This window comes from Pongo abelii, chromosome 9, assembly GCF_028885655.2.
Source record: "Pongo abelii isolate AG06213 chromosome 9, NHGRI_mPonAbe1-v2.0_pri, whole genome shotgun sequence".
NCBI classification, from domain to species: domain Eukaryota; kingdom Metazoa; phylum Chordata; class Mammalia; order Primates; family Hominidae; genus Pongo; species Pongo abelii.
The window spans coordinates 31,917,661-31,933,835 of NC_071994.2; the positions used below are offsets into that span (position 1 = coordinate 31,917,661).

Genomic DNA, 16,175 nt, shown 5'->3' on the forward strand with positions numbered 1-16,175 from the left:
AAGCTGCCCCCATGTACTGGTGCTATGCTAGGTGCGGAGGCTGGACCACTGCAGCCCTCATAGTCTGCAAACAAATGCAATGCTACCAGGACGGTAAAGTGTTGGAGTAGGTACCAAAGGAGCTTTACAGATTATCTTGTTTTACTTCCTGGGATCCCAGTGAGCCCTTTCTCCTAGCCCGGTGCCTTCTTAGCATGCCATCCTAGAGGTTTTTGGGCTTTGCAGTTGGGCAGACCTGGGTTTGGATCCAGTATGGGCCACTTACTGGTTATCTGACCCTGGGCAAGTTACTCCATTTCTCTGAGCCTCATTTGTAAAATGGAAATGGGATTGGCATCTATTTTGTAGATTACTGTGAGGATGAAATGTGATTGTGCATATAGGGCACAGTAGCACATGCCATGTGCTTTCTCCGTATGAGGTCTGATCATTATTCAAAACGGGTGAAAAGCTGAGGAGTTCAGTAAGAAAATACCTCCATAAGGGACAGAGGTTTATTACCATGTGAGCAGCTCTAGTCTGCCCAGTTTGCTCCCCTCCCACTCAGTGGGTCCACTCCCTTCCATAACCTCCAGCCACCATTAGAATGGTGTCCCCTAGACAGGAAATAGGGGCGTTTGGCAAAACCTGGGAGAAATGGTGAATCTGGATGGATGAAGTATGTTTATTTATCCAAACACAATTTCTAAAGGTTTGGATGACAGCTGCTTAGAGATGAATGAGCGCAGTAATCCTTTCACGTTGTCATCTAAAAGATCACATGGCCTTGTCTCCTTAGTTGGGTTGTCAGATAAAATACAGAATGCCCGGATAAATTTGAATTTTAGATAAAAAGCAAATAGTTTTTTAGTGTATGTCACAAATATTGCATGGGACATAATAATACTAAAAAAAAAGTATTCATTGCTTACCTGAAATTCAAAAAGTAATTGAGTGTCATGTTTGTTTGTTCCAAATTTGGTAAGCCTACTCCTTAGCCATCCAGAATGGTAGAGAGAAAGAGGAGAGAGAGGGAGCAGAATTGCACAGTCACTGAGAAGCAGAAGCGGATCTTTTTTGTTTGGCCTGACAGGAACCAGGTTGGGTGAGTGAGGGTGAGGGAAGAGATGAGCTGACTAGGTTCCTGGGCAATGGAAGATCAATAAACATTGTTTAACAACCAGTGGGAGGTGAGAGATGGAAGGAGCGAGGAGTAGAAAGGAGAGTTCCTCTGGGGAGATTTTGCAAATATCCCCAGCACTCACCACCGAGCAGCTCGTCTCCCTCACTGTCCAGCTATCTATGTCCCTTTCAGGACCTTCCTAACTCCCCCGTGGTCTTTGCTGGTGGGTCATAACTTAAAACACCCAACCCCCTTTTGTCAAAGTGTTCCTCAGTCTTCTCCATACTCTGGAGGAGCTTGAGGCCATGAACAATGGGGCCAGGGCTTTGGAGTGAATCATTCAAAGACTTTCCTGGTTGTTTCCAGAGTCTTGGTGGATTCTGGGAAGTCACAGGACCTTTGGCTCTACTGGGGAGTTTCAACACACTCACTACTCTGTAACCCCAGCGGCCAAGTCCAAGAGGGTTTTGTTCAGATGGAACACCCCCGTTCCGGTGAGCAATTTCAATTAGGCAATGTTTACAGAGAAAAATTACAAGCTGAATACGGTTTCCATCCAAGTGCAGATCAAGGCTCTGGAAAGCCAAGGGAAGTTAGACTGTTGAGAAACTTCCCATTTACAAATCATGGCTGAAATAAGGTTCTTTCCACGGTCTTCTGAGGGTGAAGATAGTGGCTTTTTTATTTGTTTGTTTTGCTGTCTTTCTGTTTTTTGGCTTTGGAAAGTCCCAAGGATTAAGCACTTGCAATAAGTGAAGATACAACCCCAGCTCTTGCCTCCCACTTCTTTAAGGAACCATTTCTCTCCTAAAAAACCTCTAGAAACAATTCTGGGCTCCACCCTCTCCCAACTGCTTAAATCAACTCCAACTGTTCCTTTAAAAACCTATCACTCATAGATATGGCCAGTTTCTGCTGACACTGAATGGAGCTTTTTTTATTCCAGTTCTTTGGGACCTTGATACCTCAGGCATTTTCTCTTAATTTCAAATGAAATTAACCAAGTAATATGAGCTATTCTCAGCCAGAATATTCAGATTGATTCTCTCTCACCTCCCACGTAGCAGACTCCTCCCCATGGGCTTGAGAGCAGGACTTGGGAATGGCCTGAAATTGATTTTGTACATTACTGCAGAACTAGTTCCCTCTGTCCTGGATCTAATCTTCCCTAAGCCTTTATCTTTCCAGACCAATAACTCACTCGTGAAGTCATTTGTCAAGCTTTCTAGCTGAGAGCAAAAAGAGGAGATACTAAATGTGAAGTATTAGCAACCCCAAGTGCAAGTGATGGATTCTTTCTGCTGAAGATAGAAAGGATCCAGCAAAGGGTAGTTAGACAATCTGGGTTGATATATGCTTGGTGTAAAGAGGTTAGTGGGTTAGATGACTAGGGAAAGAGTAAAGTCAAAGGTTCAGAGAGAAGGAATTTTGTTCTAAGAGAATCAAATTATAATGCTAAAATTTACTGACTATGGGTTAAGACTTTAGGCATAACTGGACACCATAGGAAACTGGATATAACAGGGAGGGACTGGAAATTAGGACTGCCAAATGGAGCAGGTTAGGTGTGGAGAAGAGGAGGAAAGAGAAGATGGCTCATACTTCAGAGTCAGAGAACAAGTCAGGTGGGCAAGCAAAGTCCTGTAGCCAAGGACATAGCAACACTGATTTATAGAACATGTAAGTAGTAAGAATTGAGACCTCAAGACTGGCAATACTAGATCAGGGGTCAGAGGTCAGGGAGCACATGGGGATTGGCAATTAGAAATCCAGATAGCCCCCAGGCAGTACTGGAAACACCTGTAAGCCGCACAATGTGCCCCAGTCCCTGGATGCACTGGAGTGAGACTGCAGTACTGAGCATGAGATACTGAGGGAGAGAATGGAAGGGACCAACAGGAGTGGTGGGAAGAGCAAAGCCAGGCCTAGCCTTGGAGGAACTAAAGTGTAGGGCAGATTCCCAGGACCTCAGGCACAGGAGATGAGGTAAAGCCAACACAGAAGACTCATGGTTGGGTATTGGAGTTGGTCCAAGACCTAGTGCAATGTGATGCTGACATGAAGAGGGCAGAGATGAAGCTCCTTAAATCTTTCCTGGGGTTAGGATTGACCCCAAAGGCTGATGTGAGGCTGGACTTAGATACAAGTCAAGAATGTCAAGTAAAGGAAGAAGAGAGTGGAGGGACTAGGAACTAGCAAAATCTGACAGTGAATCTATATTCTGTCTTTATGATCCTAAAAAAATAAATGAAATTAAAAAAAATTCTAACCATTTCAATCATGAAAAGAATTATGACAAATTCATAAATAACAGATTACATTTAAAAAAACTGGATAAAATGGAATTTCGGATTTCTTATTGTTTTGCCTTTGATTTTTCAGTATTTTTTTCTCCCTGTCATTTTATGTGTGTAGTAATAAAAAATAATTTTACATTTAGGATTTTGTAAGAGTGAAACATACCAGCTATGTGTTGATTTGGGATAATACCAAAACAAGCTAGATGTAATTCTAGCAAAGAATTTATTGGCTAATTGGTCTCTGCTATTCCAATATTGGCTCCAAAGTTTGCATGATAATCCCCAAGTCCCAACAGGCTTTTCCTCGTTAATCTGTGTAATAAAGGAATCTGCTTACACATGATTTCATAAGTGAGAGGAGAGAGAAGAGAGCACCTTTTAGTTTGGAATGAAAATAAACACATTTTCTTCAAGGACCTAACACTGCTTACAGTTTAACTTGCTCATGTGGAAAATGTTCAAGAAATCCATAATTATCCAGGGGAAAGTTACATTCAGTATCAAATATAATGCTTTGTTCTTTTCAATGTCTAATTGATAGGGTAACCAGCAGTGAGAACATGGCTCCATACATTGGGAATGGTAAAGAATGAGAGAGAAAAAATACGTTCTTTGTAATTTGTCCTTCTGTGTAATGTGATTCACCCAACAGGTCTGATAGGGTTTTTCATTGCTTTTGGCATCGCTATGGGGAAGATGGGAGATCAGGCCAAGCTGATGGTGGATTTCTTCAACATTTTGAATGAGATTGTAATGAAGTTAGTGATCATGATCATGTGGTAAGTGGCCTTGTTCTTACTTCTTCTTAGCTGTGGGTTAAGAAAGCCTTGGGGTCCCCAGAGGATACTAGAGCTCTCCCTGCAGGAAAAAGTTGGCATGGGCTGATCAAATGTCTTTCCAGAAATACCTTGAGAAAGGGATGAAAATATCTTTTTTGGAGCTTCCCCTAGAACAAGTGTAGACAATTTACGCCCCTTGGGCCAAATCTAACCTACTCTCTCTTTTGTATGGCCAGCGAGTTGAGAATAGGTTGTATATTTTTATGTAACTGTCTTAGTTGGGTTGCTATAACAAAGTACCAAAGACTGAGTGGCTTAGAAACAACAGAAATTTCTTTCTTATGTTCTGGAGGCTGGAAGTTCAAGATCAGGGTGCCAGTATGGTTGGGTCTGATAAGGGGCCTTTTCCAGGTTGCAGACCAACTTCTCATTGTATCCACAGTTAGAAAGATATTTATTTATTTTTATTTGAATTTTATTCTATTATAATTTTTTTGAGACAGGGTCTGTCACCCAGACTGGAGTGCAGTGGTGTGATCATGGCTTACCGCAGCCTCAGCCTTCCTCACTGTAGCTCAAGTGATCCTCCCACCTCAGCCCCTCAAGTAGCTGGAACTACAGGTGCACACTACCATGCCCAGCTAATTTTTGAAAATTTTTTATAGAGATGAGGATTTCACTATATTACCCAGGCTGATCTCAAACTTCTGGGCTCAAGTGATCTTCCCACCTAGGCCTCCCAAAGTGCTGGGATTATAGGCATGAGCCACCTCGCTCAGCATGAAAAGAGATTCAGAAAGCTCTTTGGGGTCTCTTTTACACAGTCATTGTCTTTCCATCTATTATAACAAAATACCTTAGACTGGGTAATTTATAAACAACAGGAATTTATTGCTCACCCTTCTGGAGGCTGGTAAGTCCAAGATCAAGGTACTAGCAGATTTGGTATCTGTGGAGGGCCTGTTCCTTGTAGTTGGCACCTTTGTGTGTGCTCTCACATGGTAGAAGGGGAAAACAGGCTCCCTCGAGCATCTTTTATTAAGAGCACTAATTCCATTGAAGAGAGCAGAACCCGCATTACCTAATCACCTCCCAAATGGTTCACCTCTTAACACCACTGCCCTGGGAATTAAGTTTCAACATATGAATTTGGGGGACATATGAATTCAACTTATGAATTGCAGTTTTTGCCATTACTTTCAATGGGAAAAATCACAATTACTTTTGCACCAACCTAATAATTAACTTGCCTAAGATGATTATAGCTAGGGAGAGGAAGAGGTGTAGTTCATATTAGTATCAAAACCCTTGATGCATAAGCAGGTAGGTTTTTTGGTTTGGATCGTCTAAGCAATATTGTTTCCCCTTTATTTCACATGTGTTTATAGTCAGTGACTCTGAAATCTAGGAGAGCCTAGGAGAGCATGAGTATCTACTCTCTCATTGTGGAAGCTCTGTCATCTTCAATCATTGGAACCTTTTGGTGTCCCATATCCATCAGACAGAAAGCTTTTTACTTGCATTTGTTTCAGATCTCTAGGATGGTCCTGTATGTCTGGCTAGAAAAAAATAAAACCACTCTTAGACCAAGTCATACCTGTGTTCTCTTCTCCACAGGAATTCCGGGTTACCTATTCCCCATCTCTGCATGTTCCGGGCCTACCCACCTTCTTTGCCAAACCTCTTCTGATCCTTTTCCACTTTTCTGTAGGTGTCTTTCATGGAAATTCCAGCTGCTTTTTCTCTTCCTCCTTTTCTTGTCTCCCACCCCACCTCACAAGGGCAAAAATCTGTTCTTCTTTTTTATCTCCACAGAACCAAACATGGTGATGTGCCTGTAGTCAATTGTTACTAAAACTTTAGGAATGAATGGGATAGCTGAAAACTCCAAGATTTCAGATCAAGAAGATGCTCCTCACTATTTCATGAACCATATTTAACAGACGTGGCTTGTTCAGATCATTGTTTTACAGTGCTTTTAAAACACAGAAAGGATGCTAGTGAAATAACATCATGTTCTCTTATGATTGTACTGAACCTTCAGCTTCTCAGGCAATTCTAGATTTCTGGATATTTCTTTTTTATGAAGATTTGGGAATCAGGTGGTGTTGTAAAACATATATATATACACAGACAGAGAGAGAGAGACAAAGTCTCGCCCTATTGCCAGGCTGGAGTGCAATGGCGCGATCTCAGCTCACTGCAACCTCCCCCTCCCGGGTTCAAGTGATTTTCCTGCCTCAGCCTTCCAAGTAGCTGGGATTACAGGTGTGCGCCACCTTGCCCGGCTAATTTTTTGTATCTTTAGTAGAGATGGGGTTTCACCATGTTGGCCAGGCTGGTCTTGAATTCCTGACCTTATGATCCGCCCGCCTTGGCCTCCCAAAGTGCTGGGATTACAGGCACGAACCACCGCATGCAAATGTAAAACATATTTTTTAAGTCCTTCAGATTCATCTGAGTCTGTTGAGACTTTAGTACATAATACACAATGCAGAATAAGTCTCTTGCTTAAACATTAGGATTTTCCATTGTTTCCTAGAATTTCTAGCAGATTACGCATCCTTATGCCAAATATGCAGCCCGTATTTCTGTAATATGATGCCAATAACGTGGGCAATGTGGGTGTCCTTCCTATGTCCATACCAGTGTGATTTCCACTAAATGCTTGCAGGAAAGGGAATCTTCTAGGACATCAGATGAGTCAGTGGGATGAAGTGTAGCCTCCCTTCTCCCCAGAGATGGAGGGTGGTGGTATGAATTAAGAAGTTTCCCATTCATTGAAACCAGAACTCCTAAATACTTATTATCATCTTGGGACGTAAAAAGTGGTTGTGAGGCAGATATAAGACCTTAGAATGATTTCTGACAGCTGTTTGGTTACCTCATCTAGGCTCATAGTCAGGACAATGTCACATGACATGAGATGCCAATTCTACACATTTCTTTAATTCTTTCACTGCCTCATCAGCATCAGTATTTGCTAATGATGTGTGTAAAAAGGTTCTGGATAAAACAGTCAACTACTCTTTAACTGACCCCTCAAAGTTTAAAAAATCAGAATTCTTTTGTGTTCTTTTCTATGTAGCAGTTATAATAGTAATAATAGCAGAATATAACATTGAAAAGATTATAATAATTCTTTTTATTATTAAATTATAAATTAGAATTACTAACTTCTTGCTGTATGCTCAGTACTATTTCAGTTACAGTACATGTACTAACCCATTTATTACTGAGGAAACAATTATTATTAAATAACTTAAATTTACCAAATTCCTGCTAAATACTTAATATTATTCCAATTGTTTTACATGCATTAGCTCATTTATTCTTCACAATAGTACTGAACAAAAATAGGTGCTTTTGTTAACCCATTTACCAAATGAGAAAACTAAGCACAGAGGTTGACTTGCCCAGTGTTATGGAGCTGTACAGAAGTGATACCTACATCAGTTTCTTTTTGACTTCAGACTGGATTGAATCCAGGATCCTCCTATTGCAAGTTGTGTGACTTTAGGCAAGTTAGACACACACTAAGCCCTGATATTCTGATCTGTAAAATGGGATGATTCTAGAATCCAGGCCATAGGTTGCTGTGAGAATTAAGGCTGTGACCAACAGTCATGAAGCACCTTCTTTGTGTTGGGAACTGTCTAAGCGCTTTACATGGATTAGTATTATAGTATTAGTTGTTTGCTGTTACCAATATTATCATCAATTCAATCTATATCCTTTGTATCTCTGTGTTCATGAATTCTTTAAGAAATCTGAAAACCCCTTAATTTTTGTATGATTTTCATATCCTCATTTTCTTAGGAAGTTATTTAAAACATTTTTTTCAAAATTTGAAAAACTTAAACAGAAAGTAAAATGTTTCATAATCTTACCCCTATAAAAACATAAAGTGAGAAGTAAAATCTCTGCCTACTCTTCCAATTCCTTCTTCCAATAAACCACCATCCATCCACACTGTTAAATAAAAAACTATTCAATGATACTTGTTAAAGCACAGTAAGGCAGATTTTATTCAGGATCATTGCAATGAGCACAGGGACCACAGCAATGGGATTTTGGAGTGAGGGAGAGAGATTGGGCTCACTTGCTAGTACAACATGGGTAAGTGGGAATTTATAGCCATGGAGCAAGGTGGGAGCAGTGGATGGTCTGGGGTAAGGAGTATTTTGGCTAAACCAACCCCACAGGATTCTAGCTGAAGGCCACAGGGTGACCAAACATCTCCCAGGGGAGGATGAAGAACCTGATCAGATTTGAGGGTGATCAGATTTTGAGGATGGAGGTTCTTGCTAACCTGACTTAGACGAGTTTTTTGCTAAACCGGATTTTATAGGGAAGGTTTAGCAAAGAGCCCAGAGGAGGCCAGAAGAAGGTTCAGACGCCTAACTGAAGTTTGGTCAAACAAAGAATCTTTGTCAATCCATCCATTTTTTTTCATTCAATAAATATTCTATTCTGTGCAGGCAATGATTTTAGGTACTGGTGAGATAATGGTGAATAAAACAGAGAAAGGTTCCGGCCCTTGTGGAGCTTACATTCTAGGAAAGGGAGAGAGGGAAAGCCAAAAGGGAGCAAATGGTAGCAAATTGTCTTTGTAGCACTTATTACTAATTCAAATAGTAATAAGTGCCGTGCAATTGCGAGAGATAGTGATGGGGGTAGAAGTGATGGGCCACGTGGTGCTGTCTGGGAAGGAGACCTTTAATGAACACCTGCAGAGTGAGCCAAGCAACCTGGTGAAGAACTGAGGGGAGAATATTCCAAGGGGAAGAAGTGGCAGGGAAAGCCTTTTGAGAGTTAGAACAAGGGTCTAGAGAGGCTGCAGTGTGGTTGGTGAAAGGGGACAAAAGGAGGTCAAGTTGGAGAGGTGGGCAGGAGGCAGACCCTCCAGGGTCCTGCAGGCCACCTTGATGGGTTGGAATTTTATTTCCTTGCAAAAGGAAGTTTCTGGAGGAATAATAAAGCTGGAGGCTATACAAACTGCTTTTCACTCTGTCTTGATGAAAAGTTCTAATTCACAAATGGTAACTTTTAACAAAAATCACTCTTTGGGTAGCTGGAACACCTATCCCTAAATGGATTGGGAAAGATGAAGATTTGTAATACTTTCTGAGCACAGACAGCACCTTTCAGCAACTCTTGGAATGTGTGTTTAGCTCTATTGACAAGCTATTGGAAACGTGTGGGACAGAACCAGAGGTGCTTCACAGCAGGGCTGAGAAAGTCCCTCAGCTTACCTCCACTCCAAGTGTCTGTCCCATCATCTGTCCCAGGCCTGAAAGTCCCAAATGAATTATTCCAGTAGGTTAAGACCTCAAAGATCCTGAAGTAGTTGGAGCTAAGGTAAATGGTCTCCAAAAGGTCACCAAGTAATATCTGCATTTCATCAGTTGCAGTTAAGATTTTTGTTTCTTGAAATACTGGTTTTCAAACAGATCAGAATTACCTGGAGAGCTTGTTTAAAATATAAATGCCCCAAGGCCAGCTCCAGGACATTCTGACTCCATAGGTATGTGGTAAGCCCAGGGAATCCAGGTAAGCCCAGGTAAGCCCAGGTAAGCCCAGGTAAGCCCAGGGTAAGCCAGGGAATTGTTAACAGGAAGCCGGTGGTTTTTGACACCCGGACACCGACTCAATTCTAGGTGGCTTGCCTGCTGTAGATGAGTGTGTTTGTGGAGTCCTGTGAGGAGTATCTTAGGCTGGCAAGGGCTTAGAGACAAAGTAGGTGGAAGCTAGAATGGATATAGTAGTAAGAAAAAGACTCCACAGACCAGTCCTGGATGAATCTGTGGCCCTGAAAACAGAGAACAGGAACAGCCTAAGAGCAGCATGGGAGCCATTCCCTCTCCCCAGCTCTCCAGCCATGTCCTTCTCATGTGAAAACTGGACCAACAATCACTGGGCGTTGTTTGGCTTCAGAACTCTCCGTGGAGCCCTCAGCCTCTTTATGCACTTTGATTTGTGGTTTTGATTGCTGGCTTCATCTCAGAAGCTTTGAGTGTTGGCCTTGGGTCCTGGGCATTTGTCCATCCTTTTCCATGGAATGTTATTTTCAATTAGGTAATTCATTGATATGGAAACCCAGGAACCCAGAAGCCCCAGTTTTGGAGTGAAGGCCTAAGTTGTTTGTTTTAAAAATGGGTGCAGTTTGTCGGCCACACCTGTAATCCTAGTGCTCTGGGAGGCTGAGGTGGGAGGTTTGTTTGAGGCTAGGAATTTGAGACCAGCTGACCAAAATAGTGAGACCTCCTACAAAAATAAAAATAAATAAAAATTAGCTGAGAATGGTGGCAAACACCTGTAGTCTTAGCTACTCAGGAGGCTGAGGTGAGAGGATTGCTTGAGCCCAGGAGGTCAAGGTTACAGCAAGCAATGATGGTGCCACTGAGCTCCAGCCTGGCTAACAGAGCAAGACTCTGTCTCAAAATATAAAAATAAAATAAAAAACAAATAAAATAAAAATAGACACAAGAAAGTAATGGCCCTAAAAGACTTCATAGAACAAAGGTTCTTACCTTCTTCTACTTAATGCTCATCCTATTCCCAGAGATCAAGGTGTTTGGATTAGCAAGGACTTCTTCTTGCCATGTTTATAAACCCTAACACTTCACTTTCTGGCCTTTGATTAACACTCTCCATTTACAATGGAAGCTCATGCTTTTCTCAGCTGGCCAAGTGCCCCAGAGGTAAACTGCTAACTCTCTCTAGTCCATCTGTCTGTGGCCCAAATGCATTCTCCAGGAGACTCTATAGCTAGTCTTTTTTTGGCAAAGAGCCTTGAAAGCATTTTCTCTCCATTCTACAAATTGCTCATCCCAGGAGAGAAGGAAAATTGAATGGCACCCAAAAGAGCTTATATTTGTATTTTTCTGGACATCTTTAAAGGGTGCTTAGTGCTTGGGAAAGAATTGATCTCTTGTTTTATGAAGATAAATGCTTTTTGGCTTTATAGGAAGGTGCATTCTGCTTATTTACAGTCTCAGTGAATGAAGTGCTGGTCCCTGAGACTACCTTGATAATTTATAAGATGTTGTGACTATGGACACACCAGCAGAATATGAAATGGTGGGAGAGCTAAGCGTTTAATGACATGAGCACAGGTTTGTCTCAGACTCCCTAATGTCTAGGGAAGCAGTCCTCAGACTTGACCAGCCTGCACCCCACGGAAAGGAAAAGTAGGAGCTTCAGGCTAGATTCTCATATGGGAAGAGAGCAGCTATGCTAATGTTAGTTTAACTAATTTGTGTCAGTTACAAATCAGTTCCTTCAGGATTAGGTTCCTCTTGAGAGAATATGTTGCTATAAAATCATCTTGCAATTGGGTATCCCATGAGATGTTCTAGAAAGCATCACTAACTCAGGCTTATTAAGCATGAGTGATGAGAGGACATGGGGGTACATGTGTGAAAACAGAACCTACAAGGAATGCCTTTGTCGGGACTCAGAGAATTAATGGTACTGACAGAGATGCGAGAGGGGTTTTTAGCAGCACACATATATGCATGCTCAAAAATTTAATCCCCACAGCATCTCCATGAGGTTGGAGTTAGCCGCTCTGAGCCTTGACATCCATATCTGTAAAATGGGAATAAGCCACTAACCATGGTCACATATTAATAGCTAATAAGTGATGAGACGAGCTCCATGTCTTATGTAGTATTCATATATATGTGTCTCATCTACTCTTCACATTTTTTCTTTAATCCAGGAAAGTGTTTGCTCCAGGCACAATTGCAAGTCTGTATAGATCTTACAATTACAGCAGCCTTTCCTGACTCCCTGACCCCTGCTGGAAGTCTTATCTGGGAACTTCATTCTCCCCATAGTCTTTCTCTCAAGTATGTTCGTAATTTTTAATAAGGTAGCAACCTTCCCACAAATATTTTCATATCAGCCAGAAACTGTCACAGGCTGAACAAATTCATGCCCCAGCAACACCATTCTGGATAATAAAGGATTTTACCAAATATGGGAAGAATATATTCAGGTTGAGAGAGAAAATAGCTTTCCCAAGAGTGAGGACCAAAGTAGTTTCCAAACTCTGTACAAAGTAATAATAAGATAGAACTATAACATCAGTTTATATAGGATAAATTGGTATATGACAAATTGCTTATCTACAAAGAGCTGTGATCATTCACTAAAAAGAAGTGGCTTGTCTTGGTTGGGAAAATCCCCCAGTTGGGAGTTTCACAGACCTGAGATTGTTCTCTTATTTCCTGGTTTCCTGGTCTTGGGCAGATTATTTAGCTTTCCTTAACCTCAGTTTCTTTATTTGCCACGTAGCAATAATGACACCTAGATTTTTGGGTTGTGGTAAGAATTAAGTGAGGGAATGAGTGTGCAGCTCTCACTATAGTGCTTAAAACAAAATGAAAGTAGCCAGCATTATTGTTAGAGTAAGTAAGAAAAAAATACTTTCAGACTTAGAAGTCATAAAACCACTTTTCTCTAAATGTACATTTTGGCTCAGATGATTTCCTTGTTCTCTCTCTCTCTCTCTCTGTCTCTCTCTCATTTTAATATATTCCCTATCTTCCAAGGTAAAAACAATGCAAATTTACAAATTCCAGTTTATAGTTTTCTAAAAAGCTCGAATTCCCAAATTTCTAGGAAGGAACTGAGGAATACAAATCAAACAAGATTCCCAGAGACATACCTGGGTCTCTCAACTTTGAACTTGATGGTAAAGCTAAAAGATGGCAATGCATGTGGTAAAGCTAAAAGATGGCAATGCATGCTCTCCTTTATTCCTAGAACTCACCTTAGTGACAAAATTTGCCTTTGGACTTTTCGTCAGAGCAGGCGCCACCAGATCCACAAAACAGATTTTGGTTAAGGGAGTTGGTCCAAAGTAAAAAATAACATGAACTTTTCTCAGCAAAAGTCTTTTTTTGTATAGAAGAGCCAAGTGTTTTCCTCAGGCTGCGGTACAGAGGAGGCCCAGGTTCTGAATCCCTAATGATCTCTTCAATGCTGTTTTTCCCTTTTGTGTTTTTCAGGTACTCTCCCCTGGGTATCGCCTGCCTGATCTGTGGGAAGATCATTGCAATCAAGGACTTAGAAGTGGTTGCTAGGCAACTGGGGATGTACATGGTAACAGTGATCATAGGCCTCATCATCCACGGGGGCATCTTTCTCCCCTTGATTTACTTTGTAGTGACCAGGAAAAACCCCTTCTCCTTTTTTGCTGGCATTTTCCAAGCTTGGATCACTGCCCTGGGCACCGCTTCCAGGTAGAGAACAAAAGAAATCACCTTTCTCTTTGCTCACTCTTTTGCCCTCTTTGCCATTTCTCGTTTCTCAAAACCCTCCCATCACAAAGTTCAGTAAGAACACTTGGCACACATTACTAAGATCTTTTGGAAAAGGCGAATGCTTTGAATTTTTGTTTCCTTCTAGGAACTTCTGAGCCTTCTGGTGAACATTTTTGCTGGTTTGCAACTATATTGGAAATATGATCTCACATTAAATTTTTCAGATAAATGTATGCTATTTGTTTGCATGCCTAATTTGCCACTTATATCATTAGTTTAGTTTTAGATGCTTTCTAAAGGGAGTGTAACAGGATATTTCTCAATAAACATTTCACCTGTGATTTGGAAAATGCTATCACAAAATATTACTCTTTGAAGATTTTGGTAAATAAATTTTCAAAAGTAGGAGAAGCAGCTTTTACAAAGTAAATGGTATGTTAGGTGAGACTTTTTCTAACAAACAAAATTCAGCCAAGTCTTTGACCTCGACACGAACCTCTAATGGATTATTTTTACCCACAGTTAACTTGGCATTGATGAAGAATCAGTTCCCCCTTTGTTACTTAGTTCCAGTGTCTAGAAAGCCAAAGAGGACCCCAGAGATATGTAGAGAAAAATCATTTTTTGGACTATCATCTTGGACTGAATCTAACAAAAACAACCCAAAAAATGAACAAGAAGAAATACATAAGAAACATCTTACAATTGGGCTGGGCGCAGTAGCTCATGCTTGTAATCCCAGAACTTTGGGAGGCCTTGGCAGGCGGATCACTTGAAGTCAGGAGTTCGAGGCTAGCCTGGCTAATATGTTGAAACCCCGTCTCTACTAAAAATACAAAAATTAGCTAGGTGCGGTGGGGTGGCGCCTGTAGTCCCAGCTATTCGGTAGTCTGTGGCAGGAGAGTTGCTTGAACCTAGGAGGCAGAGGTTGCAGTGAGCTGAGATTGCATCACTGCACTCTAGCCTGGGTGACAAAGTGAGGCTCCATCTGGAAAAAAAAAAAAAAAAAGAAAGAAAGAAAGAAATGCCTTACAATTGAGAATTTTTAAGACTAGTGTTTTACTTTCAGCTTGCAATCATTGTTTTATTTCTGCACATATGTCCTTGGGTCACAAAACTAAGACTGAATCATAAAACAGGTGGCAAGGAGGCAAGCAAATTCTGAAACCCATAGCTCATCATTCAGGTCCTTGTTGCAGAACCTGTGCCCATGCACTGCTAGGGAGGTGCCACTCCATGACACAGCAGGGCCTGTTGCTCCACAGCTACTGAGCAGGCAGTCAGGTTTACCTTAAGCAACCTAACAGACCAATAATGCCAACCACCTGGGAAGCCAAATTAAATTTCCATCTTGCAAATCAATGAGGATTCAGTGCTAGTAGAAAATGGGGTTTCAGACAAAGCTGGAATATATACAATCTTAAGGATCTAGATTCTTCATCCAGTTTCCAAAGATGAAGGAAAACACTTCAAAATTTCCTTCTTGATTTATAAATTTCCCATGACTAAGTACCTCTATCCATACAGATCTCCACTTGAAGAAAAAGAGAAAAAAAAAAAAACCCAACCTGGTTTAATTTTATTTTTGTTTTCTGGTTATAAGCCTGGTATCGCATACTTTATCTCATACCAGGCTCATAACCAGAAAACAAAAATAAAATAAAATTTCTGCAGGCTCATTGTGAAAAAGTTCAGGCAGTGAATACAATTTTGAAGAAGAAACTGAGCTTTGCCAATTATTCTATCACCCAGTGTTAACTGGTCATAACCTTTTAATTAGTCTTTAGTTATATATCTTTCAAGTTCTTACTACGTATGTATATATTGTTTTATAAATAGCTATTTTTTTACTGGTCAACATATCATAAAAGTTATATCTATTGCAATAGACTTTACTACCATTTTTTAAACTGCATAATAACGCACTGTATGTACTACAATGCAAACCCCACCCCATCCTAGCCACAGTGATGTACATTTAAGGCATGTCTATCAAACGGCTGTGACAAACATCCTTACAAATACATCTCTGCAAGGTTGTATGATGATCCCCTCAGGATAAGTGGAATTTCAGAGTCAAATGATATGCACATTGACGGTTTTGAAGCACGTTACCAGATTGCTATTCAGAAAAATTTATTATTTTATGTTCCCATTAACTGGGATTTGAGGGTGTGCCCATCCCTGCTTGCTTACCAGCTCTGGATATTACCAGTCATTTTAATGCTTTCCAGTCCTATTGGGTGAAAAGTAATCTCATGGGATATGCATATCTTTACTTCTCCTTCCCCTCCCCTTTCCCCTGCCTTGTGAATTGTTCATGAACTTGGTCATTTTCCTGTTGAGGTATTCGTCCCTTCCTGATTGATTTTCAAGCTCTCTTTTTGTATAAGAATATTAGCTCATGTGTCACAAGTTGCAAATAATCCTCTTCTTCACTTGACATTTGTCTTAAAAATTTACTGTGCTTTTTGCCTCTAGAAGTTTTAAATTTGTACTTAGTCAAAGCTATCAATACTTTTCTTTGGAATTTAGAATTTAGATTTTGCTTAGGAATATCTTCTCCAAGTTAATACAATATGACTTTTTATTTTCTTCCAATACCTTTATGGTTTAGATCTTTCAACTATTTCAAAAATATTAGTATTATTTTCTTTTGAATGACTAGACCATTATTTCAGTAACTTTGTAAGACAAGGTGAATCTTAAGGGGATTTGC

The 16,175-nt window shown here is 40.6% G+C and overlaps 1 protein-coding gene across 7 annotated transcripts in view; it reads left to right on the plus strand.

Annotated features, from left to right (window-relative positions):
- The window catches only part of SLC1A2 (solute carrier family 1 member 2), a 171,274-nt gene that overhangs the window by 116,870 nt on the left and 38,229 nt on the right, over positions 1-16,175 (plus strand). For all 7 annotated transcript variants that reach the window (XR_008510928.1, NM_001133113.1, XM_054523801.2 and 4 more), the window contains 2 exon segments: positions 4,055-4,181; positions 13,202-13,435. Coding sequence is in view for 6 of the 7 variants with exons in the window: in NM_001133113.1 (NP_001126585.1) it covers positions 4,055-4,181; positions 13,202-13,435 (361 nt within the window). In the remaining variant the exon portion in view is untranslated.